General features: G+C 39.0%; 1 protein-coding gene across 2 annotated transcripts in view; it reads left to right on the forward strand.

Annotated features, from left to right (window-relative positions):
• Positions 1-354: 354 nt before the first annotated feature.
• IQCB1 (IQ motif containing B1) overlaps positions 355-25,441 on the forward strand; it is a gene marked incomplete at its 5' end in the record, with an annotated part of 54,545 nt that continues 29,458 nt past the window's right edge. For both annotated transcript variants that reach the window (XM_079704220.1, XM_079704221.1), the window contains 3 exons: positions 355-454; positions 686-848; positions 2,718-2,847. In XM_079704220.1, coding sequence (XP_079560346.1) covers positions 355-454; positions 686-848; positions 2,718-2,847 — 393 coding nt within the window. The remainder of the gene's footprint in view (positions 455-685; positions 849-2,717; positions 2,848-25,441) is intronic.

Here is a 25,441-nt window from a genome sequence, read left to right on the forward strand (position 1 = left end):
TCAGTTTCTCTTTTATGATGAAAGAAAATTAACTCCTAACCTAGGATTGTTGTGCAGATTAGAGAGAGTGAATGTGAAGCACCAAGCACAGTTTCTGACTCTTAGAGAGTGCACAATAAACAGTACCTAGTGTAGCTGTTACAATAGGTGTAAGGGTCTTTAGCTCTTTTAGAGGTACACTAGTTGGAAAAAACAGTTTCTCCCTATAAGGAAGAAATGAGAAAAATCTACCCTTCACTTCTTGAACCAAGCAAAGCTGTTGTCACTTACATTTCAAACATTATTTAGGGGGTGAATGTTTTAGGCTGTTGACCTTTATTTTTCTGATTCTGTCAAATATAGGTGGTATGAGAAATGAAGCCAATGGGTACAGACCCAAGGATCTTATCTCTAGCTGCTGAAGTTGCAATAAGTCCTGAGCAGAATGTCCCTGTTATACTGTTGAAGTTAAAAGGTAAGAAAATCTTTTTGTGATCGGCTGACACGTTAACAAAACAAATTCCATCATGGGTACAATTTTAGCATTTGTTTTTAATTTGTTCAGTGAAATCTTAACACTGTGATAAAGCAGTGATTTCTTTTTCCTTTTTAATGTATTTTTAGTCATTATTCAACCTATAAAAATACGGATAGCTCTTAGATTTATTGAGCAAAAATAAGTATATCTTATTTCCTTTTGCCTTAGAAATAATAAACAACACACCTTTTGGAAGCTCAGAGTTGAAGAAAGTCAAACAAGATATATATTGTTATGATCTCATTCAGTATTGCCTCTTGGTCCTCAGTCAAGATTGTTCTCGAATCCAGGGTGGTTGGACTACAATTTCCCAGCTTACACAGATATTAAGGTAAAATGAACAATAAATCAGCTTGTTGTTGAGGCATATAGTAGTAGATTCTTAATTTCAACATTTGCTTTCTTTTCTTCATCTGGCTAACAAGCATTGGCAACCTCCCATGGTATGTTATGGATGTGCTTTTCCTTCATACTATATATTATTATTCCTAACTGTATTTGTGAATATTTCACTGTCAATTTCACTCCATAAGCTCTACGAAGATGGTGATCTTGTGCTCACCACTGAATCCCAAGGGCCTAATAGACTAAAGACTAAAGAATATTGAAGAAATGAAGAGATTAAGGCACTGGCTCTATACTGGAAAAACTTACAGTAGACATGGGATGACAGTCATGTGGATTTATCATACAAGGCAGAATGAAATAGGTGCTGAAATGAAAGGCATAAGCAAAAGACTGCAGGAGAAGAGATACAGAAACTTCATTTCACAGTACATTGGTTTAGCTGTCTCAACTGTATATTTCATTAAGTAACCCAAATCATGTTAATAAATTTAGAAGCAGCATTTACTGATCTACTGCCATGCTAGAAATTATGAGAAAAAGATCAAAATCTTTTTTCATATAGGAGGCAATAAAATAAATCAGGTGTTCTCAGTGTCTAAGCCACTTCCTAATTAAGTAACTGAAAATGTGCAGTACTAGTTGGATCTTAGCTTTTGAAACTGCTTATAATTAAACATAGATAGATAAAGGCCAGATTCAAGGTGTACAGTTAGGAAAAACAGTTAACACATGTAATATTTTTTATACCTTAATTTTCAAGATTAATTATTTCCTTAAGTAAATAAAGCCTTATGTCTTTGTGCTGTAGATATGTTAGCTCATGGAAATATTGATGGAGCTAGGCTCTCAGAAGTAGACTCCAAGTCTTAAGAAATCCCCATGTTTGTGAACGTACAAAAATCGTATTTCATTTATTAACATTTTCAATGAAAATAGTACTCTTAATTAACTTTAGAAACCAAAGGGAAAAGAGAAACTGGTACATGTGAGTGTAAGTCTGTTGACCTTAGGAACTGATATGCAAAAAAAAAAAGACACTGAGCATTAGTCAGTTTTTAGTGTACTCAGTATGTAGTCACTGTTGTTTATCAGTGTCTGCACAAGCCTCTAACATCTGTACTTACTCATTAGAGTACACACATAGAGACCATTCTTGGATTGGGGACTTTTTTTGGTGTTAGTCTGCATAAATAATTCTTACCATTGAGGCTTTTGAATATACTCGTTTCGTATCCAGGGGGTGACTTTATGTGTGGTTTCAAGAGGACCCATTTCTCTAAATGACCTTCTCTCTTTCAATGTATATTGTAAACTGTACCTACTAGAGTTTTTGCTGTCTCCTCTTCTGATGTAGGGGATGTGCAGTCAGATATTTTGCAGATTTTAGGAAAGTAGATCTATTGGAAGAAACTGATAATCTGTCCCTTGTAGACTAATGCTACCCTAGCTATTTTTCAGCTATCTGATGTGTAAAATGTGTCAGTTAACACATATGTTACTCCTGAATGGTATTCTATTACTTTTAGAGTGTGTGTAGCCCCTTCACTGAAAACTTGCCTCTTTCTCTTTATTGTGAGCCAAGTGTATTTTGTTTCCTGAAGGATTGACAAGTAAGTTTTTAGGACATGTAAGTCCTAGCTCTAAGTACAGGCAAAATCCACACTACTGTTTACTTGTTACTTGTTAAGAAAGTTGTTACACTAATTTTCCTGTAAAAGTTCTTTATTGGCTTGGCAACAAAAGAAAAATACTAAAAATTCTCATTACGGCACCAGTGTCTATAGAAACTTTAGCATTCATCTAAAATTTATAATTAGCACAAACTGAATCACAAACTTGTGCTTTATTTCAGCCATTGCTGTGTGGGCTTGGAACCAGGAGAAGATGCAGAGGAATTTTACAATGAATTACTTCCATCAGCTGCAGAAAATTTTCTGGTTTTGGGGAGGCAATTGCAAACATGTTTCATCAATGCAGCTAAGGTATATGTATTTATTTAGGGTTTTTTATTTTGTAGCCAAAACAGGTTAATTCTTGGGATGATGTTCCACATTGTTTTTTTCAAGTGTGCAATATTTGGCTGAAAGTACAATTAGAGTAATGGATTCAAACATTTTGAAAGCTACGACCAAAAAAAAGAAAATCTCTACATTTGAAAATTTTAAAGTGCTGACTGAAGCATATTGTATGACAATATGCTTTTTGAAGGATCTGTTTTACTACTCAGTTTTGAGCGTCACCCATAGACATTTATTTTGATAGCATTTTCCTAAAACATACTTTCTACTTAAATCAGTAGTGGAAGAAAGTATTGTTCTTTAGGCCCAAGGCTTTTCTCAGTAGCTCCAATGGTGAAGAAGAATATAGGTGCACTTTCTATATGCTCCTTCAGATCCTCTCTAGTCAAAATGTTTCAACCTCAACATTTGGGTTCATTTCAGTCCAACAAGTATTTCTTGGGTGAATTATGCTGGATGCTATATGTACTTTTTTTTTTTTTGACCTATGGATCATTTAGAAGTATGTTGCTTAGTTTCAGAATATTTGAGGGTTTTCTTGCTGTTTTATTGTTATCAGTTTCTAATTTAATTCTGTCATGTCAGATAACATACTCTGTGTCATTTCAGTACTTTGAAGTATTTTCAGACTTGTTTTATGGTACTCCATATGTTTTATAGTGGTGAATGTTCCATTACAAGCAGTCCTTGCTTTGCACAGTGCTGTCTTAACTGAAACTCATGGATATCAGGGACATGTAAAGCTTTTGATATACACAGATTTCATTTAACATGGTACCATGCAAAAGCAAAGACTCCCCATATACCTGAATGTGAACTCCTCAGTTGTAGTGTGTAATGTTCTGTAAATGTCAATTAGATCAGTTTGGATATAGAATATATAAGGAGTGATAAGTCCACAAGGCTGAAATTCTACCTTGGAAGAGTTCTTGGCTATATGTACATTTGGGCCTACTGCCACATCAGAGATAGAGCAGATTCAAAACTTTTGTGAATTATGAAGGGAAATAATGTAAGTCACTATAAGATGTTAAGTTCGATTTGAGATGCTTTGGGTATATAAGGAATAGACATAGTTTTGCATTTAAACAACTCTCAGGCTAATAAAGTAGATAAAATCTCTAGGTATTTCTTATAGAAAACCTAAGACATATATTTTTAATTCAAAAAAATAAGTTTAAGAGTGAAATTGAGCAAGATATACATAGTATGGACAAAAATGTGGTTTGAGTATGAGAAATATTGTTGGCAGAGAATTTAACTTAGTGGTAGAGTATATGGGTCACAGATGCCACTTCTACCATCTCCATTGACATTTTGAGGGATGCTAGCAGTAAATAAATACTTGCATATTTGCTAAATATAATTCAGTTCAGTTAAAGCAGCATGAACTATAGAAATTGTGTTGAACTTGATTTGTTTTCTGGCTGTGCCACAAACTAACTCTGGGTTCTTGGGCAAATCACTTGATTTCACTCTACCTCAACTTTCTCCTTTGTAAAATGAATTTCCAACTCATGAATAGCTCAGACCATTATGAAAGCTTTATGTTTTCTTCAAAGCACTTTTATTTAATATTCCCCACTTAAAAGCAATAATAATTATATTCTTTTCATTTATACAGTCCTTCATTACTTTTCATAATACTTTCTTATTCTTAATCATGGTATTTGTATAGAGATAAAAAATTCTTTAGTATATACATCAAAGGGAGTAAATCAGCTACAAAAAAAGAGGGCCACTTGACCACAGAACAAATTAAAATTGTGAATAAAAAGAAAATGACGAGAGACAGGATTCAGTGCACAGGACCAGGAGGACACAGAAGTGTCCAGAATCCAGGCAGGAAGTTGCTATCTGAGTCCATGACTCAGGTTCCAGTGGAGCAGGTACTGGTGTGATGGACAGGCTGGTAGGGCAGGAAGACCAGCTCTCCTTGGCCTGAAAGCCCAGCCTCTGCCACTGAGCCCATCCAGTTCTTCCTGTCACACTTGTTTTTTGTTTTTTTTTAACGTCTTTATTGGAGTATAATTGCTCTACAACGTTGTGTTAGTTTCTGCTGTATAAAAACCTGAATCAGCTATATGTATACATATATTCCCTCCCACCCTCCCTATCCCACCTCTCTAGGTGGTTACAAACTACCAAGCTGATCTCCCTGTGCCGTGCAGCTGCTTCCCACTAGCTATCTATTTTACATTTGGTAGTGTATATATGTCAGTGCTACTCTCTCACTTCGTTCCAGCTTACCCTTCCCCCTCCCTGTGTCCTCAAGTCCATTCTCTACATCTGTGTCTTTATTCCTGTCCTACCCCTAGGTTCATCAAAACCATTTTTTTTTTTTACATTCCATATATATGTTAGCATACGGTATTTATTTTTCTCTTTCTGATTTCACTCTGTATGACAGACTCTAGGTCCATCCACCTCAGTACAAATAATTCAGTTTCATTTCTTTTTATGGCTGAGTAACATTCCATTGTATATATGTGCCACATCTTCTTTATCCATTCATCTGTCAGTGGGCACTTAGGTTGCTTCCATGTCCTGGCTCTTGTAAATAGAGCTGCAGTGAACATTGTGATACATGTCTCTTTTTGAATTACGGTTTTCTCAGGGTATATGCCCAGTAGTGGGATTGCTGGGTCATATGGTAGTTCTATTTTTAGTTTTTTAAGGAACCTCCATATTGTTCTCCATAGTGGCTGTATCAGTTTACAATCCCACCAACACTTCAAGAGGGCTCCCTTTTCTCCACACCCTCTCCAGCATTTACTGTTTGTAGATTTTTTGATGATGGCCATTCTGACCGATGTCAGGTGATACCTCATTGTGGTTTTGATTTGCATTTCTCTAATGATTAGTGATGTTGAGCATCCTTTCATGTGTTTGTTGGCAATCTATATCTTCTTTGGAGAAATGTCTATTTAGGTCTTCTACCGATTTTTGGATTGGGTTGTTTCTTTTTTTGATATTGAGCTACATGAGCTGCTTATAAATTTTGGAGATTAATCCTTTTTCAGTTGCTTCATTTGCAAATATTTTCTCCCATTCTGAGGGTTGTCTTTTGACTTGTTATGGTTTCCTTTGCTGTGCAAAAGCTTTTATGTTTCATTAGGTCCCATTTGTTTGTTTTTGTTTTTATTCACATTTCTCTAGGAGGTGGGTCAAAAAGGATCTTGCTGTGGTTTATGTCATAGAATGTTCTGCCTGTGTTTTCTTCTAAGAGTTTTATAGTGTCTGGCCTTACATTGAAGTTTTTAATCCATTTAGAGTTTATTTCTGTGTATGGTGTTAGGAAGTGTTCCTATTTCATTCTTTTACATGTAGCTGTCCAGTTTTCCCAGCACCACTTATTGAAGAGGCTGTCTTTTCTCCATTGTATATTCTTGCCTCCTTTTTCAAAGATAAGGTGGCCATATGTGTGTGGATTTATCTCTGGGCTTTCTATTCCTGTTCCATTGATCTATATTTCTGTTTTTGTGCCAATACCATACTGTCTTGATTACTATAGCTTTGTGCTATAGTCTGAAGTCAGGGAACCTGATTCCTCCAGCTCCTTTTTCCTTTCTCAAGATTTCTTTGGTTCTTCAGGGTCTTTTGTGTTTCCACACAAATTGTAAAATTTTTTGTTCTAGTTCTGTGAAAAATGGCATTGGTAGTTTGATAGGGACTGCATTGAATCTGTAGATTGCTTTGGTAGTATAGTCATTTTCACAATATTGATTCTTCCAATCCAAGAACATGGTATATCTCTCCATCTGTTTGTATCATTTTTAATTTCTTTCATCAGTGTCTTATAGTTTTCTGCATACAGTTCTTTTGTCTACTTAGGTAGGTTTATTCCTAGGTATTTTATTCTTTTTGTTGCAGTGGTAAATGGGAGTGTTTCCTTAATTTCTCTTTCAGATTTTTCATCATTAGTGTATAGGAATGCAAGAAATTTCTGTGCATTTATTAATTTTGTATCCTGCTACTTTACCAAATTCATTGATGAGCTCTAGTAGTTTTCTGGTAGCATCTTTAGGATTCTCTTTGTGTAGTATCATGTCATGTGCAAACAGTGACAGCTTTACTTCTTCTTTTCCGATTTGGATTCCTTTTATTTCTTTTTCTTCTCTGATTGCTGTGGCTAAAACTTCTGAAACTATGTTGAATAATCGTAGTGAGGGTGGGCAACCTTGTCTTGTTCCTGATCTTAGAGGAAATGGTTTCAGTTTTTCACCATTGAGAATGATGTTGGCTGTGGATTTGTCATATATGGCCTTTATTACGTTGAGGTAGGTTCCCTCTGTGCCCACTTTCTGGAGAGTTTTTATCATAAAAGGGTGTTGAATTTTGTCGAAAGCTTTTTCCTGCATCTATTGAGATCATCATATGGTTTTTTTTTTAATTTTTTTTTATTAGTTATCTATTTTATACATATTAGTGTATATGTGTCAATCCCATTCTCCCAATTCATCCCACCACCTCCCCACCACCTTCCCCCCTTGGTGAAGACACCACATTTTTAAACCTTAGGCTGGATGGAACTAAAAATAGAACTGTGATTCAAGTCTATTACTGAGTCCTCTGCCTTTGCATTCTGGAAACCAGATTGTTTCACCCCTCATTAAATCGACCTCCCCAAGGTGCTCATTCCCACAGCTCAGAGACTCAGGGCAGGAAGAATTACTGAGAGTCTAATAAGCACTTGGTACACACTGGGCCCTTTACACCCATGGTCTCATCTGAGCCGTACAATGACCCCGTGAGGCAGGTATTATCAATCCCATTTTACAGATGTGGAAATTGAGGCCCAGTTGGGCAGTATGACTTGCCCAAGGTCACTTAGCTAGTAGGTGGCAATGCTGGCTCCAGAACCCATGCCCTTTCAAATACATATGCCTGCTACGTTTCAAAGTAAGAAGCTGAGCTTCATTTTAGGCTTAGTGAGTGATGAAAGCACCACTGCTATCCAGTTTGCCTTATGGCTCTGGGAAGGACTCAGCAAAGCAGCCATTTGAATGATTCACTCCTGTGACTGACAAGAAGACTTCTCTTGGTTATAGCTTGAACAGCTGCTAAATATGCTATACCTCCCCGCCCCCTCCAGCTGGCCCAGGGAGGTGAAATTATTTATATAAGAATTTTAGTGGCCTCCTGCCTCAAGGCATGATTATCAGAGACTTTTAAGTGATAAAAATGTCATAAATCATAATAAAGGATAAGAGGAGTCAGGGTTAGGGAAGATAACGGGCAAGAGGATATTCTGAAAAGCAAGGCAGTAGGTACAGATGCAACAGAATAACCCCCAAAGTTTACAAAAACACTTTCCTAGCAATTTCTTCATCTGATCCTCAGATGTTAGTATGTCTATTTTATAGATGATGAATCTTAACAAAAGGTTAAGGTCTAAGGTCCAAAGTCAGACAGAGGCTGGGACAGGAACCTAAGTGTGTCCTAATCCCCACCCAGTGCTTCCTCCAACCCACCTGCTCCTTAAAGTTGTGAAGATGGAAATCTGTAAGAACTGTTAGAGAAAGAACCCTGTAGTCTTGCTCCCCTGAATGACAGGACCAGGGAGGGGAGAGTGGCTGTGTCAGTATCAGAGAGAGGCAGCACAGAATCAGAACATTTTTTCAAATCCCACCTTAGATATCTACCAATTGTACGACCCTGGGCAAGTCACTTCATCTCTCTGCCTTGATTTCCTCATTTCTAAAATGTGGTTCATAATGGTACCCATCTTATATGGTTGTTGTGACAATTAAATAGAAGAAAATAAACCATACATGCCATTTGCACCATACAAGCCATTTGCACCAAGGCAAATCTTGGTGAGCGTTAGTTGTCACCATTTTAATCGAAGGTGCCCAGCATACTGCATGGCACATAGAAGGTGCTCAGTGAATGTTCATTCCTTCTTCTTCCCCATGTTCCCATGCCTCCCAGTGCACAAAACTCCCATCCATTATCTGCAGACCTGTTCAGAGGAGGTCTAGGACTGGAAATTGGGAAAGCAGAGGGTACTTCCTCCCAGGCAGTGTGCCTGGGCTGGCCTTATTTTAGGGGGCTGTGAGCTGGCACGTAGTCATTAATCATGCTTTGTATATGTGCTTTCAGATCACTCCCCAGAAATTAGTGACTCCATCCTGGATTTTCCTCAGGAGACAGAGCTTTCATAGGTATGGGCTCCTCCTGAGGACCTAACCCTCACAATGGCGTCTTGACCTCTAGGGAGAAAGTCTTGTAAGATGGGTAGGTCCCTGCAAAAGTCGACCAGGAAAGCAGTCTCTGCTCTGGGCTAACTTACTGCAGCAGCAGGAATAATCACAGAGTGGTTACATTGATGTAACATTTTCAAAGGCATCACAACAGCACACCCTATACCAAAGCCACTTAGCAGAAACATTATCCATATATACATGAAGAAAAAACTACTTAAGTAGATCTGCTTCACTCACCTCTCTTTACAAAATCTCTCTGACCTCTCTAAAGAGCTAAAAGTCTTCATGCCAATCCCCTACCAGGTCGTTCTATTTGGGTGTTCCACAGGCATCTCACACTTTGTTATGTTATGTTAAAAAATAAATCCATCACTTTCCCTAAAGCCTACTCTTTCCTCTCCGTGTATGTCTCGGTTAATGGCAACACATCTACCCAGTCTACCAAGCAGAAAACTCGGTACCACCCCTGAGCCTGCCCATTCTTCTCCTTCTCTTCTCAACCCTGTTCATACCAGGTCACTTAGTCCCAACAAGCTGAGCGTGGCCTTTTAAGTTGCTTCTGACTTTCTACCTCAGCTGCCACTACTTAATTCAGGTCCTCATCACCCTTCCCTTAAGGTAATGCTCTGGTTTCTCTATTCATCTCTCTGCTTCCAGGTTCTCTCTCCTTCAACTCAGCCTTCCTCCCATCCCCAGAATGATTTTCTTAAAATACAAGTTGGACTATGTGATGGTCAGTTTTATGTGTCAATCTGTATTCAGTTATTCAAACACTAATCTAAGTGTTGCTGTGAAGGTATTTTGTAGCTGTGATTAACCTCTATAATCAGTTGATTTTATTGATACGTAAAGGAGATTAATTCTAGATAATCTGGGTGAGCCTGAGTCAGTTGAAAGTCCTTAAGAAGAGAGCCGGGGTGTCCCTGAGGAAGAAGTTCTGCTTATTGACTGGAGTATCAGCCTGCCCTTCCTGAAGATCCGCCCTGTGGATTTCAGACTTGCCATCTTCCACAGTTGTCCATGTAGATTCTGTGCATTAAATCTCTTAATATATGTCTCCTACTGGGTCTGTTTCTCTGGTTGAACCTGGGCGGAGTGTTTCTGTCTCAGAAACAAAATCTTGATTTTGATAGAACCTATTAGACTAGTAAAAATTAGTAGCTGGATCAGTCCCGGTTTTGGCAAGGATGTGGAGTTACAGAAATCTTCAAAACTAACAAACCATTGTAAATCAACTATACTCCAATAAAAATTAATTTTCTAAAAAGGGATAATATTTAGCATTGATTTAAAAAAAAAGAAATCTGGGTTTCCCTGGTGGTGCAGTGGTTGAGAGTCCGCCTGCCGATGCAGGGGACGCGGGTTCATGCCCCGGTCCGGGAGGATCCCACATGCTGCAGAGCGGCTGGGCCCGCGAGCCATGGCCGCCGAGCCTGCACGTCAGGAGCCCGCGCTCCACAACAGGAGAGGCCACAACAGTGAGAGGCCCGTGTACAGCAAAAAAAAAAAAAAAAAAAAAAAAAACTTTATGTACTGCTGGTGTCATGTACCAGGTCCTTTTTTTTTTTTTTTTTTTTTTTAATTTATTTATTTATTTATTTATTTTTTTCTTAGTTTCTGCTTTATAACAAAGTGAATCAGTCATACATACACATCTGTTCCCACATCCCTTCCCTATTGCGTCTCCCTCCCTCCCACCCTCCCTATCCCACCCCTCCAGGCGGTCACAAAGCACCGAGCTGATCTCCCTGTGCTCTGCGGCTGCTTCCCACTATCTATCTACCTTACGTTTGGTAGTGTATATATGTCCATGCCTCTCTTTCGCTTTGTCACAGCTTACCCTTCACCCTCCCCATATCCTCAAGTCCGTTCTCAAGTAGGTCTGTGTCTTTATTCCCGTTTTACCCCTAGGTTCTTCATGACATTTTTTTTTTAATTCCATATATATGTGTTAGCATACGGTATTTGTCTTTCTCTTTCTGACTTACTTCACTCTGTATGACAGACTCTAGGTCTATCCACCTCATTACAAATAGCTCAGTTTCGTTCCTTTTTATGGCTGAGTAATATTCCATTGTATATATGTGCCACATCTTCTTTATCCATTCATCCGATGATGGACACTTAGGTTGTTTCCAGCTCCGGGCTATTGTGAATAGAGCTGCAATGAACATTTTGGTACATGTCTCTTTTTGAATTATGGTTTTCTCAGGGTATATGCCTAGTAGTGGGATTGCTGGGTCATATGGTAGTTCTATTTTTAGTTTTTTAAGGAACCTCCATACTGTTCTCCATAGTGGCTGTACCAATTCACATTCCCACCAGCAGTGCAAGAGTGTTCCCTTTTCTCCACACCCTCTCCAGCATTTATTGTTTCTAGATTTCTTGATGATGGCCATTCTGACTGGTGTGAGATGATATCTCATTGTAGTTTTGATTTGCATTTCTCTAATGATTAATGATGTTGAGCATTCTTTCATGTGTTTGTTGGCAGTCTGTATATCTTCTTTGGAGAAATGCCTATTTAAGTCTTCTGCCCATTTTTGGATTGGGTTGTTTGTTTTTTTGCTATTGAGCTGCATGAGCTGTTTATAAATTTTGGAGATTAATCCTTTGTCAGTTGCTTCATTTGCAAATATTTTCTCCCATTCTGAGGGTTGTCTTTTGGCCTTGTTTATGGTTTCCTTTGCTGTGCAAAAGCTTTGAAGTTTCATTAGGTCCCATTTGTTTATCTTTGTTTTTAGTTCCATTTCTCTAGGAGGTGGGTCCAAAAGGATCTTGCTGTGATTTATGTCATAGAGTGTTCTGCCTATGTTTTCCTCTAAGAGTTTGATAGTTTCTGGCCTTACATTTAGGTCTTTAATCCATTTTGAGCTTATTTTTGTGTATGGTGTTAGGGAATGATCTAATCTCATACTTTTACATGTCCCTGTCCAGTTTTCCCAGCACCACTTATTGAAGAGGCTGTCCTTTCTCCACTGTACATTCCTGCCTCCTTTATCAAAGATAAGGTGACCATATGTGCGTGGGTTTATCTCTGGGCTTTCTATCCTGATCCACTGATCTATCTTTCTGTTTTTATGCCAGTACCACACTGTCTTAATTACTGTAGCTCTGTAGTATAGTCTGAAGTCAGGGAGCCTGATTCCTCCAGCTCCATTTTTCGTTCTCAAGATTGCTTTGGCTATTCGGGGTCTTTTGTTTTTCCAAACAAATTTTGAAATTTTTTGTTCTAGTTCTGTGAAAAATGCCAGTGGTAGTTTGATAGGGATTGCATTGAATCTGTAGATTGCTTTGGGTAGTAGAGTCATTTTCACAATATTGATTCTTCCAATCCAGGAGCATGGTATATCTCTCCATCTGTTTGTATCATTTTTAATTTCTTTCATCAGTGTCTTATAGTTTTCTGCATACAGTTCTTTTGTCTACTTAGGTAGGTTTATTCCTAGGTATTTTATTCTTTTTGTTGCAGTGGTAAATGGGAGTGTTTCCTTAATTTCTCTTTCAGATTTTTCATCATTAGTGTATAGGAATGCAAGAGATTTCTGTGCATTTATTAATTTAGTATCCTGCTACTTTACCAAATTCATTGATGAGCTCTAGTAGTTTTCTGGTAGCATCTTTAGGATTCTCTTTGTGTAGTATCATGTCATGTGCAAACAGTGACAGCTTTACTTCTTCTTTTCCGATTTGGATTCCTTTTATTTCTTTTTCTTCTCTGATTGCTGTGGCTAAAACTTCTGAAACTATGTTGAATAATCGTAGTGAGGGTGGGCAACCTTGTCTTGTTCCTGATCTTAGAGGAAATGGTTTCAGTTTTTCACCATTGAGAATGATGTAGGCTGTGGATTTGTCATATATGGCCTTTATTACGTTGAGGTAGGTTCCCTCTGTGCCCACTTTCTGGAGAGTTTTTATCATAAAAGGGTGTTGAATTTTGTCGAAAGCTTTTTCCTGCATCTATTGAGATTATCATATGGTTTTTCTCCTTCAGTTTGTTAAAATGGTTTATCACATTGATTGATTGCATATATTGCAGAATCCTTGCATTCCTGGGATAAACCGCACTTGATCATGGTGTATGATCTTTTGTGTGTGTGTGTGTGTGTGTGTGTGTGTGTGTGTGTGTATGATCTTTTTAATGTGCTGTTGGATTCTGCTCGTATTTTGTTGAGGATTTTTGCATCTATGTTCATCAGTGATATGGGTTTGTAGTTTTCTTTTTTTGTGACATCTTTGTCTGGCTTTGGTATTGGGGTGATGGGGGCCTCGTGGAATGAGTTTGGGTATGTTCCTCCCTCTGCTACATTTTGGAAGAGTGTGAGAAGGATAGGTTTGATAGAATTCACCTGTGAAGCCATCTGGTCCTTGGGTTTTGTTTGTTGGAAGGTTTTTAATCACAGTTTCAATTTCATTACTTGTGATTGGTCTGTTCATATTTTCTGTTTCTTCCTGGTTCAGTCTTGGAAGGTTGTACTTTTCTAAGAATTTGTCCATTTCTTCCATGTTGTCCATTTTATTGGCATATAGTAGCTTGTAGTAGTCTCTCATGATCCTTTGTATTTCTGCAGTGTCAGTTGTTAGTTTTTTGTTTCTAATTCTTTTGAGTTTTCTCTGTTTTTTTCTTGATGAGTCTGGCTAATGGTTTATCAATTTTGTTTATCTTCTCAAAGAACCAGCTTTTGTTTTATTGATCTTTGCTATTGTTTCCTTCATTTGTTTTTCATTTATTTCTGCTCTCAACTTTATGATTTCTTTCCTTCTGCCAACTTTGGGGGGTTTTTTGTTCTTCTTTTTCTGATTGCTTTAGGTGTAAGGTTAGGTTGTTTGAGATTTTTCTTGTTTGTTGAGGTATGATTGTATTGCTATAAACTTCCTTTTTAGAACTGCTTTTGCTGCATCCCATAGGTTTTGGGTCATCGTGTTTTCATTGTCATTGGTTTCTAGGTATTTTTTGATTTCCTCTTTGATTTCTTCAGTGATCTCTTGGTTATTTAGTAGCATATTGTTCAGCCTCCATGTGTTTGTATTTTTTACATTTTTTTTTTTTACTGTAATTGATATCTAGTCTCATAGCATTGTGGTCGGAAAAGATAACTTGATATGATTTCAATTTTCTTAAATTTACCGAGTCTTGATTTGTGACCCGAGGTATGATCTGTCCTGGAGAATGTTCCATGTGCACTTGAGAAGAAAGTGTATTCTGTTGTTTCTGGATGGAATGTCCTATAAATATCAATTAAGTCCATCTGGTCTAATATGTCATTTAAAGCTTGTGTTTCCTTATTTATTTTCATTTTGGATGATCTGTCCATTGGTGAAAGTGGGGTGTTAAAGTCCCCTACTATGATTGTGTTACTGTCGATTTCCCCTTTTATGGCTGTTAGCATTTGCCTTACGTATTGAGGTGTTCCTATGTTGGGTGCATAAATATTTACGATTGTTATATCTTTTTCTTGGATCGATCCCTTGATCATTGTGTAGTGTCCTTCTTTGTCTCTTGTAATAGTCTTTATTTTAAAGTCTATTTTGTCTGATATGAGTATTGCTATTCCAGCTTTCTTTTGGTTTCCATTTGCATGGAACATCTTTTTCCATCCCCTCACTTTCAGTCTGTATGTGTCCCTAGGTCTGAAGTGGGTCTCTTGTAGGCAGAATGTATACGGGTTTTGTTTTTGTATCCATTGAGCCAGTCTGTGTCTTTTGGTTGGAGCATTTAATCCATTTACTTTTAAGGTAATTATCAACATGTATGTTCCTATTACCATTTTCTTAATTGTTTTGCATGTGTTTTTTGTAAGTCTTTTCCTTCTCTTGTGTTTCCTGCCTAGAGAAATTCCTTTAGCATTTGTTGTAAAGCTGGTTTGGTGGTGCTGAATTCTCTTAACTTTTGCTTGTCTGCAAAATTTTTAATTTCTCCATCAAATCTGAATGAGATCCTTGCTGGGTAGAGTAATCTTGGTTGTAGGTTTTTCCTTATCATCACTTTAAATATGTCTTGCCTTTCCCTTCTGGCTTGCAGAGTTTCTGGTGAAAGATCTGCTGTTAACCTTATGGGGATTCCCTTGTATGTTGTTTGTTGCTTTTCCCTTGTTGCTTTTAATATTTTTTTCTTTGTATTTAATTTTTGGTTGTTTGATTAATATGTGTCTTGGCATATTTCTCCTTTGATTTATCCTGTATGGGACTCTGTGCTTCCTGGACTTGATTGACTATTTCCTTTCCCATGTTATGGAAGTTTTCAACTATAATCTCTCCAAATATTTTCTCAGACCCTTTCTTTTTCTCTTCTTCTTCTGGGACCCCTATAATTCAAATGTTGGTGTGTTTAATGTTGTCCCAGAGTTCTCTGAGACTGTCCTGAGTTCTTTTCATTCTTTTTTCTTTATTGTGCTCTGCGGCAGTTATTTCCACTATTCTATCTTCCAGGTCACTTATCCGTTCTTCTGCCTCAGTTATTCTGTTATTGATTCCTTCTAGAGTATTTTTAATTTCATTTATTGTGTTGTTCATCATTGCTTGTTTGCTCTTTAGTTTTTCTAGGTCCTTGTTGAATGTTTCTTACATTTTCTCCATTTTATTTCTGAGATTTTGGATTATCTTTACTATCATTACTCTGAATTCTTTTTCAGGTAGACTGCCTATTTCCTCTTCATTTGTTAGGTCTGGTGGGTTTTTACCTTGCTCCTTCATCTGCTGCATATTTCTCTGTCTTCTCATTTTGTTTACCTTATGGTGTTTGGGGTCTCCTTTTCACAGGCTGCAGGTTCGTAGTTCCCGTTATTTTTGGTGTCAGCCCCCAGTGGGTGAGGTTGGTTCAGTGGCTGGTGTAGGCTTCCTGGTGGAGGGGACTGGTGCCTGTGTTCTGCTGGGTGAGGCTGGATCTTGTCCTTCTGGTGGGCAGGGCCGTGTCTGGTGGTGTTTTTTGGGGTGTCTGTGAACTTATTATGACTTTAGGCAGCCTCTCTGCTAATGAGTGGGGTTGTGTTTCTGTCTTGCTAGTTGTTTGGCATGGGGCGTCCAGCACTGGAGCTTGCTGGCTGTTGGCTGGAGCTGGGTCTTAGTGTTGAGATGGACATCTCTGGGAGAGCTCTTACTGATTGATATTACATGGAGCCCGGAGGTCTCTGGTGGTCCAGTGTCCTGGACTTGGCTCTCCTACCTCGGAGGCTCAGGCCTAACACCTGGCCAGAGCACCAAGACCCTGCCAACCGCATGGCTCAGAAGAAAAGGAAGGGAAAAAAACAACAGAAAAAAATGAACAGATAGAACCCCAAACCTAATGGTAAAAGCAAAACTATACAGACAAAATCACACAAAGAAACACACACACACACACACACACACTGATAAAAAGAAAACAACAAAAATGAACAGACAGAACCCTTGGACAAATGGTAAAAGCAAACCTAAACCGACAGTAATCACAGAAATAAACATATACACACACACTCACAAAAAGAGAAAAAAGGGAAAAAAATTTTTTTAATAAAAATAAAAAGGAAGAGAGTAACCAAACTAATAAACAAATCCACCCATGATAACAAGCACTAAAAACTAAACTAAGATAAACCTAAACCCCAAAACAAATCAGACACAGAAAGCAAACCCCATGTCTACAGTTGCTCCAAAGTCCACCGCCTCAATTTTGGGAACATTCATTGTCTATTCCTATATTCCAGACATGCAGTGTTTATCATGTTGATTGTGGGGATTTAATCCACTGCTTCTGAGGCTGCACAGAGAAATTTCCCCTTCTCTTCTTTGTTCGTACAGCTCCTGGGGTTCAGCTTTGGTTTTGGCCCCTACTCTGTGTGTAGGCCCCCCTCAAGCATCTGTTCCCTGCCCAGACAGGAGGGGGTTAAAGCAGCAGCTGATTAGGGCTTTCTTGCTCACTCAGGCCAGGGAGAGGGAGGGGTACAGTAGTCATAATTGGAATGCAGGGCAAGCCTGTGGCGGGAGAGGCCAGTGTGACATTGCAACAGCCTGAGGTGTGCTGTGTGTTCTCCCAGGGAAGTTTTCCCTGGATCATGGGACCCTGACAGTGGCATGCTACACAGCCTCCCTGGGAGGGTGTGGGTAGTGACCTGCGCTTGCACGTAGGATTCTTGGTGGCAGCGGCGGCAGCGTTAGCAGTACATGCCCATCTCTGGGGTCCAAGCTGACAGTCGTGGCTCATGCCCATCCCTGGAGCTCGCTTAGGCAGTGCTCTGCTGTCCCTGGGCACATGGAGTAGGAATCCCCTCTCCTTGTGCACCCCGAAACAATGGTCTCTTGCCTCTTCGGCAGGTTCAGACTCTTTCCCGGACTCCCTCCCGGCTAGCTGTGGGGCATTAGCCCCCTTCAGGCTGACTTCACGCAGCCAACCCCAGTCCTCTCCCTGGCGTCTGACCTCCGAAGCCTGAGCCTTAGCTCGCAGCCCCCACCCGCCTTGGCAGGTGAGCAGCCAAGCGTCTCAGGCTGGTGAGTGCTGGTTGGCACCGATCCTCTGTGCGGGAATCTCTCCGCTTTGCCCTCTGTACCCCTGTTGCTGCACTCTCCTAAGTGGCTCCGAAGCTTCCCCCCTGATCACCCCCTGTCCCCGACAGTGAAGGGGCTTCCTAGTGTGTGGAAACTTTTCCTCCTTCACATCTCCCTCCCAGAGGTGCAGGTCCCATCCCTATTCTTTTGTCTCTGTTTTTTCTTTTTTCTTTTGCCCTACCCAGGTATGTGGGGATTTTTTTGCCTTTTGGGAAGTCTGAGGTCTTCTGCCAGCATTCAGTAGGTGTTCTGTAGTCATTGTTCCACATGTAGATGTATTTTTGATGTATTTGTGGGGAGGAAGGTGATCTCCACGTCTTACTCCTCCACCATCTTGAAGGTCCCCACACTTGTTTGTTGATGGGTTATCATGGCAATGGGAAGCACAGAAAAAGTTAATTATCAGCACGGACTAAAATGGAACAATTTGGACTTTGGTTTAAAATTAATTAAAATTCTGTTTCTAGTGTTAAAAAAAGAAAAAGAAAACTGAATTTTTTTTCAGAATTATTATTTTTAACATCTTTATTGGAGTATAATTGCTTTACAATGGTGTGTTAGTTTCTGCTTTATAACAAAGTGAATCAGTTATACATATACATATGTTCCCATATCTCTTCCCTCTTGCATCTCCCTCCCTCCCACCCTCCCTATCCCACCGCTCTAGGTGGTCACAAACCACCTATCTGATCTCCCTGTGCTATGCGGCTGCTTCCCACTAGCTATCTATTTTACGTTTGGTAGTGTATATATGTCCATTTATCTATTAGTTGTATCTACCTACTTGTTTCCCAATTATATATATATATTTTAATTAGCTAGCAGGTAGGTAGTAGAGCACATGGTGGGACATACACAGGGTATTATGGCCTAAACTGCAAACTCGTTAAAATATGCATACACATATACATATATACGTGCATACATACGTATATATATATACACACACACACATACGTACATACATACGTACATACATACATACATACATACATACATATATATTAGGTTGGCCAGAAAGTTTGTTTGGGTTTTTCATAACATGTTACAGAAAAACCCGAACGAACTTTTTGGCCAACCCAATATATGTATTTTATATGTAAGAATAGAAAAATAACTGCCAGAATTTTGTAATGACTTAAGGGTAAATTTTGTTAACCAGTCTCAGAGGCCATGAATTTGTGGGTGACATTATCTAATGGGTTTTTTTTTTTTTTTTTTAGTTTTTTTTTTTTTTTTTTTTTTTTTTTATTAGTTTCTGCTTTATAACAAAGTGAATCAGTCATACGTATACATCTGTTCCCACATCCCCTCCCTCATGCATCTCCCTCCCTCCCACCCTCCCCATCCCACCCCTCCAGGCGGTCACAAAGCACCGAGCTGATCTCCCTGTGCTCTGCGGCTGCTTCCCACTATCTATCTACCTTACGTTTGGTAGTGTATATATGTCCATGCCTCTCTTTCCCTTTGTCACAGCTTACCCTTCCCCTTCCCCATATCCTCAAGTCCATTCTCAAGTAGGTCTGTGTCTTTATTCCCGTTTTACCCCTAGGTTCTTCATGACATTTTTTTTTTTTTTTAAATTCCATATATATGTGTTAGCATACGGTATTTGTCTTTCTCTTTCTGACTTACTTCACTCTGTATGACAGACTCTAGGTCTATCCACCTCATTACAAATAGCTCAGTTTCGTTTCTTTTTATGGCTGAGTAATATTCCATTGTATATATGTGCCACATCTTCTTTATCCATTCATCCGATGATGGACACTTAGGTTGTTTCCAGCTCCGGGCTATTGTGAATAGAGCTGCAATGAACATTTTGGTACATGTCTCTTTTTGAATTATGGTTTTCTCAGGGTATATGCCTAGTAGTGGGATTGCTGGGTCATATGGTAGTTCTATTTTTAGTTTTTTAAGGAACCTCCATACTGTTCTCCATAGTGGCTGTACCAATTCACATTCCCACCAGCAGTGCAAGAGTGTTCCCTTTTCTCCACACCCTCTCCAGCATTTATTGTTTCTAGATTTCTTGATGATGGCCATTCTGACTGGTGTGAGATGATATCTCATTGTAGTTTTGATTTGCATTTCTCTAATGATTAATGATGTTGAGCATTCTTTCATGTGTTTGTTGGCAGTCTGTATATCTTCTTTGGAGAAATGCCTATTTAAGTCTTCTGCCCATTTTTGGATTGGGTTGTTTGTTTTTTTGCTATTGAGCTGCATGAGCTGTTTATAAATTTTGGAGATTAATCCTTTGTCAGTTGCTTCATTTGCAAATATTTTCTCCCATTCTGAGGGTTGTCTTTTGGTCTTGTTTATGGTTTCCTTTGCTGTGCAAAAGCTTTGAAGTTTCATTAGGTCCCATTTGTTTATCATTGTTTTTATTTCCATTTCTCTAGGAGGTGGGTCCAAAAGGATCTTGCTGTGATTTATGTCATAGAGTGTTCTACCTATGTTTTCCTCTAAGAGTTTGATAGTTTCTGGCCTTACATTTAGGTCTTTAATCCATTTTGAGCTTATTTTTGTGTATGGTGTTAGGGAATGATCTAATCTCATACTTTTACATGTCCCTGTCCAGTTTTCCCAGCACCACTTATTGAAGAGGCTGTCCTTTCTCCACTGTACATTCCTGCCTCCTTTATCAAAGATAAGTTGGCCATATGTGCGTGGGTTTATCTCTGGGCTTTCTGTCCTGATCCACTGATCTATCTTTCTGTTTTTATGCCAGTACCACACTGTCTTAATTACTGTAGCTTTGTAGTATAGTCTGAAGTCAGGGAGCCTGATTCCTCCAGCTCCGTTTTTCGTTCTCAAGATTGCTTTGGCTATTCGGGGTCTTTTGTTTTTCCAAACAAATTTTGAAATTTTTTGTTCTACTTCTGTGAAAAATGCCAGTGGTAGTTTGATAGGGATTGCATTGAATCTGTAGATTGCTTTGGGTAGTAGAGTCATTTTCACAATATTGATTCTTCCAATCCAGGAGCATGGTATATCTCTCCATCTATTTATATCATCTTTAATTTCTTTCATCAGTGTCTTATAATTTTCTGCATACAGGTCTTTTGTCTCCTTAGGTAGGTTTATTCCTAGATATTTTATTCTTTTTGTTGCAATGGTAAATGGGAGTGTTTTCTTGATTTCATTTTCAGATTTTTCATCATTAGTGTACAGGAATGCCAGAGATTTCTGTGCATTAATTTTGTATCCTGCTACTTTACCAAATTCATTGATTAGCTCTAGTAGTTTTTCGGTAGCATCTTTAGGATTCTCTATGTATAGTATCATGTCATCTGCAAACAGTGACAGCTTTACTTCTTCTTTTCCAATTTGGATTCCTTTTATTTCCTTTTCTTCTCTGATTGCTGTGGCTAAAACTTCCAAAACTATGTTGAATAAGAGTGGTGAGAGTGGGCAGCCTTGTCTTGTTCCTGATCTTAGTGGAAATGGTTTCAGTTTTTCACCATTGAGGACAATGTTGGCTGTGGGTTTGTCATATATGGCCTTTATTATGTTGAGGAAAGTTCCCTCTATGCCTACTTTCTGCAGGGTTTTTATCATAAATGGGTGTTGAATTTTGTCGAAAGCTTTCTCTGCATCTATTGAGATGATCATATGGTTTTTCTCCTTCAACTTGTTAATATGGTGTATCACATTGATTGATTTGCGTATATTGAAGAATCCTTGCATTCCTGGAATAAACCCCACTTGATCATGGTGTATGATCCTTTTAATGTGCTGTTGGATTCTGTTTGCTAGTATTTTGTTGAGGATTTTTGCATCTATGTTCATCAGTGATATTGGCCTGTAGTTTTCTTTCTTTGTGACATCCTTGCCTGGTTTTGGTATCAAGGTGATGGTGGCCTCGTAGAATGAGTTTGGGAGTGTTCCTTCCTCTGATATTGTTTGGAAGAGTTTGAGAAGGATGGGTGTTAGCTCTTCTCTAAATGTTTGATAGAATTCGCCTGTGAAGCCATCTGGTCCTGGGTTTTTGTTTGATGGAAGATTTTTAATCACAGTTTCAATTTCAGTGCTTGTGATTGGTCTATTCATATTTTCTATTTCTTCCTGAGTCAGTCTTGGTAGGTTGTGCATTTCTAAGAATTTGTCCATTTCTTCCAGGTTGTCCATTTTATTGGCATAGAGTTGCTTATAGTAATCTCTCATGATCTTTTGTATTTCTGCAGTGTCAGTTGTTACTTCTCCTTTTTCATTTCTAATTCTACTGATTTGAGTCTTCTCCCTTCTTTTCTTGATGAGTCTGGCTAATGGTTTGTCAATTTTGTTTATCTTCTCAAAGAACCAGCTTTTAGTTTGGTTGATCTTTGCTATTGTTTCCTTCATTTCTTTTTCATTTATTTCTGATCTGATCTTTATGATTTCTTTCCTTCTGCTAACTTTGGGGGTTTTTTGTTCTTCTTTCTCTAATTGCTTTAGGTGCAGGGTCAGGTTGTTTACTCGAAATGTTTCCTGTTTCTTAAGGTGGGATTGTATTGCTATAAACTTCCCCCTTAGAACTGCTTTTGCTGCGTCCCATAGGTTTTGGGTCATCGTGTCTCCATTGTCATTTGTTTCTAAGTATTTCTTAATTTCCTCTTTGATTTCTTCAGTGATCACTTCATTATTGAGTAGTGTATTGTTTAGCCTCCATGTGTTTGTATTTTTTACAGATCTTTTCCTGTAATTGATGTCTAGTCTCATAGCATTGTGGTCGGAAAAGATACTTGATACAATTTCAATTTTCTTAAATTTACCAAGGCTTGATTTGTGACCCAAGATATGATCTATCCTGGAGAATGTTCCATGAGCACTTGAGAAAAATGTGTATTCTGTCGTTTTTGGGTGGAATGTCCTATAAATATCAATTAAGTCCATCTTGTTTAATGTATCATTTAAAGCTTGTGTTTCCTTATTTATTTTCATTTTGGATGATCTGTCCATTGGTGAAAGTGGGGTGTTAAAGTCCCCTACTATGATTGTGTTACTGTCGATTTCCCCTTTTATGGCTGTTAGTATTTGCCTTATGTATTGAGGTGCTCCTATGTTGGGTGCATAAATATTTACAATTGTTATATCTTCTTCTTGGATCGATCCCTTTATCGTTATGTAGTGTCCTTCTTTGTCTCTTCTAATAGTCTTTATTTTAAAGTCTATTTTGTCTGATATAAGAATTGCTACTCCAGCTTTCTTTTGATTTCCATTTGCATGGAATATCTTTTTCCATCCCCTTACTTTCAATCTGTATGTGTCTCTAGGTCTGAAGTGGGTCTCTTGTAGACAGCATATATATGGGTCTTGTTTTTGTATCCATTCAGCCACTCTGTGTCTTTTGGTGGGAGCATTTAGTCCATTTACATTTAAGGTAATTATTGATATGTATGTTCCTATTCCCATTTCCTTAATGGCTTTGGGTTCGTTATTGTAGGTATAGTCCTGTTGTGTTTCTTGCCTAAAGAAGTTCCTTTAGCATTTGTTGTAAAGCTGGTTTGGTGGTGCTGAACTCTCTCAGCTTTTGCTTGTCTGTAAAGGTTTTAATTTCTCCATCAAATCTGAATGAGATCCTTGCTGGGTAGAGTAATCTTGGTTGCAGGTTTCTCTCCTTCATCACTTTAATTATGTCCTGCCACTCCCTTCTGGCTTGTAGAGTTTCTGCTGAGAGATCAGCTGTTAACCTGATGGGGATTCCCTTGTGTGTTATTTGTTGTTTTTCCCTTGCTGCTTTTAATCTGATTTCTTTGTGTTTAATTTTTGACAGTTTGATTAATATGTGTCTTGGCGTATTTCTTCTTGGATTTATTCTGTATGGGACTCTCTGTGCCTCCTGGACTTGATTAACTATTTCCTTTCCCATATTAGGGAAGTTTTCAACTATAATCTCTTCAAATATTTTCTCAGTCCCTTTCTTTTTCTCTTCTTCTTCTGGAACCCCTATAATTCGAATGTTGGTGCGTTTAATGTTGTCCCAGAGGTCTCTGAGACTGTCCTCTGTTCTTTTCATTCTTTTTTCTTTATTTTTCTCTGCATCAGTTATTTCCACTATTTTATCTTCCACCTCACTTATCCGTTCTTCTGCCTCAGTTATTCTGCTATTGATCCCATCTAGAGTATTTTTCATTTCATTTATTGTGTTTTTAATCGATGCTTGATTCATCTTTAGTTCTTCTAGGTCCTTGTTAACTGTTTCTTGCATATTGTCTATTCTATTTCCAAGATTTTGGATCTGGGAAATAGAATCTTGGATCAGCTTTACTATCATTATTCTGAATTCTTTTTCAGGTAGACTGCCTATTACCTCTTCATTTGTTAGGTCTGGTAGGTTTTTATCTTGCTCCTTCACCTGCTGTGTGTTTTTCTGCTTTCTCATTTTGCTTATGTTATTGTGTTTGGGGTCTCCTTTTTGCAGGCTGCAGATTCGTAGTTCCCGTTGTTTTTGGTGTCTGTCCCCCGTGGCTAAGGTTGTTACAGTAGGTTGTGTAGGCTTCCTGGTGGGGGGGACTAATGCCTGTGTTCTGGTGGTTGAAGCTCGATCTTGTCTTTCTGGTGGACAGGTCCACGTCTGGTGGTGTGTTTTGGGGTGCCTGTGGCCTTATTATGTTTTTAGGTATCCTCTCTGCTAATGGGTGGGGTTGTGTTCCTGCCTTGCTAGTTGCTTGGCATAGGGTGACCAGCACTGTAGCTTGCTGGTCGTTGACTGAAGCTGGGTGCTGGTGTTGAGATGGAGATCCCTGGGAGATTTTCGCTGCTTGATATTATGTGGAGCTGGGAGGTCTCTTGTGGACCCGTGTCCTGAAGTTGGCTCTCCCACTTCAGAGGCACAGCACTAACTCCTGGCTGCAGCACCAAGAGCCTTTCATCCACCCGGCTCAGAATAACAGTGAGAAAAAGTAGAAAGAAATAATTAGTAGAAGAAAGAAAGAGAGATTGAAAGAAAGGAAGAAGGGAAGTAAGGAAGGAAGGAAGGAAGAAAGAAAGAAAGGAGGGAGGGAGGAAGGATGGAAAGAAAGGAAAGAAAGGAGGGAGGGAGGGAGGAATGAAAGCAAAAGGAAGAGTGAATGGAAGAAGAGAGGGAGGGGGGGAGGAAGGAAAGAAAGAAAGAAAGAAAGGAGGGAGGGAGGGAGGGAGGAAGGAAAGAAAAAGAAAGTGGAAAGAAGAAGGGTGGGAGGGAGGGAGGGATGGAGGAAAGAAAAAGAAAGAAGGAAAGGAGGAGCGGAGGGAGGGAGGGAGGAAGGGAAGGGAGGAAAAAAAGAAAGAGCAGGTAAAGTAAAATAGAATAAAGTATGAAATATAGTAGCGTTATTAAAATTAAAAAGTAATTATTGAAAAAAAACACGGACCGAAAGAACCCTGGGACATATGGTGGAAGCAAAGCTATACAGAGAGAATCTTACACAGAAGATTACACATACACATTCACAAAAAGAGAGCAGGGGGAAAAATCAAAAATCTTGCTCTCCAAGTCCACCTCCTCGATTTGGGATAATTCGTTGTAAAAAGAGGAAAAGGGCGAAAAGTCTGAAATCTTGCTAAGTCCACCTCCTTAATTTGAGAGAATTCGTTGTAAAAAGAGGGAAAAAAAGGGGGGGGAAGTCTTAAATCTTGTCCTCAAGGTCCACTTCCTCAATTTGGGATGATTCGCTGTCCATTCATGCACTCCACAGACGCAGGGCACATCAAATGGACCGTGGAGCTTTAATCCGCTGCCTCGGAGGCTGCACAGAGAGATTTCCCTGTCTTTGCTCTCACAGCTCCCGGGTCTCAGCCTTGGACCTGGCCCCGCCTCTGCGCGTAGGTCGCCGGAGGGCGTCCGTTCTTCGCTCAGACAGGAC

Source organism: Hyperoodon ampullatus (genome assembly GCF_949752795.1).
Source record: "Hyperoodon ampullatus genome assembly, chromosome: 5".
NCBI classification, from domain to species: Eukaryota; Metazoa; Chordata; class Mammalia; order Artiodactyla; family Ziphiidae; genus Hyperoodon; species Hyperoodon ampullatus.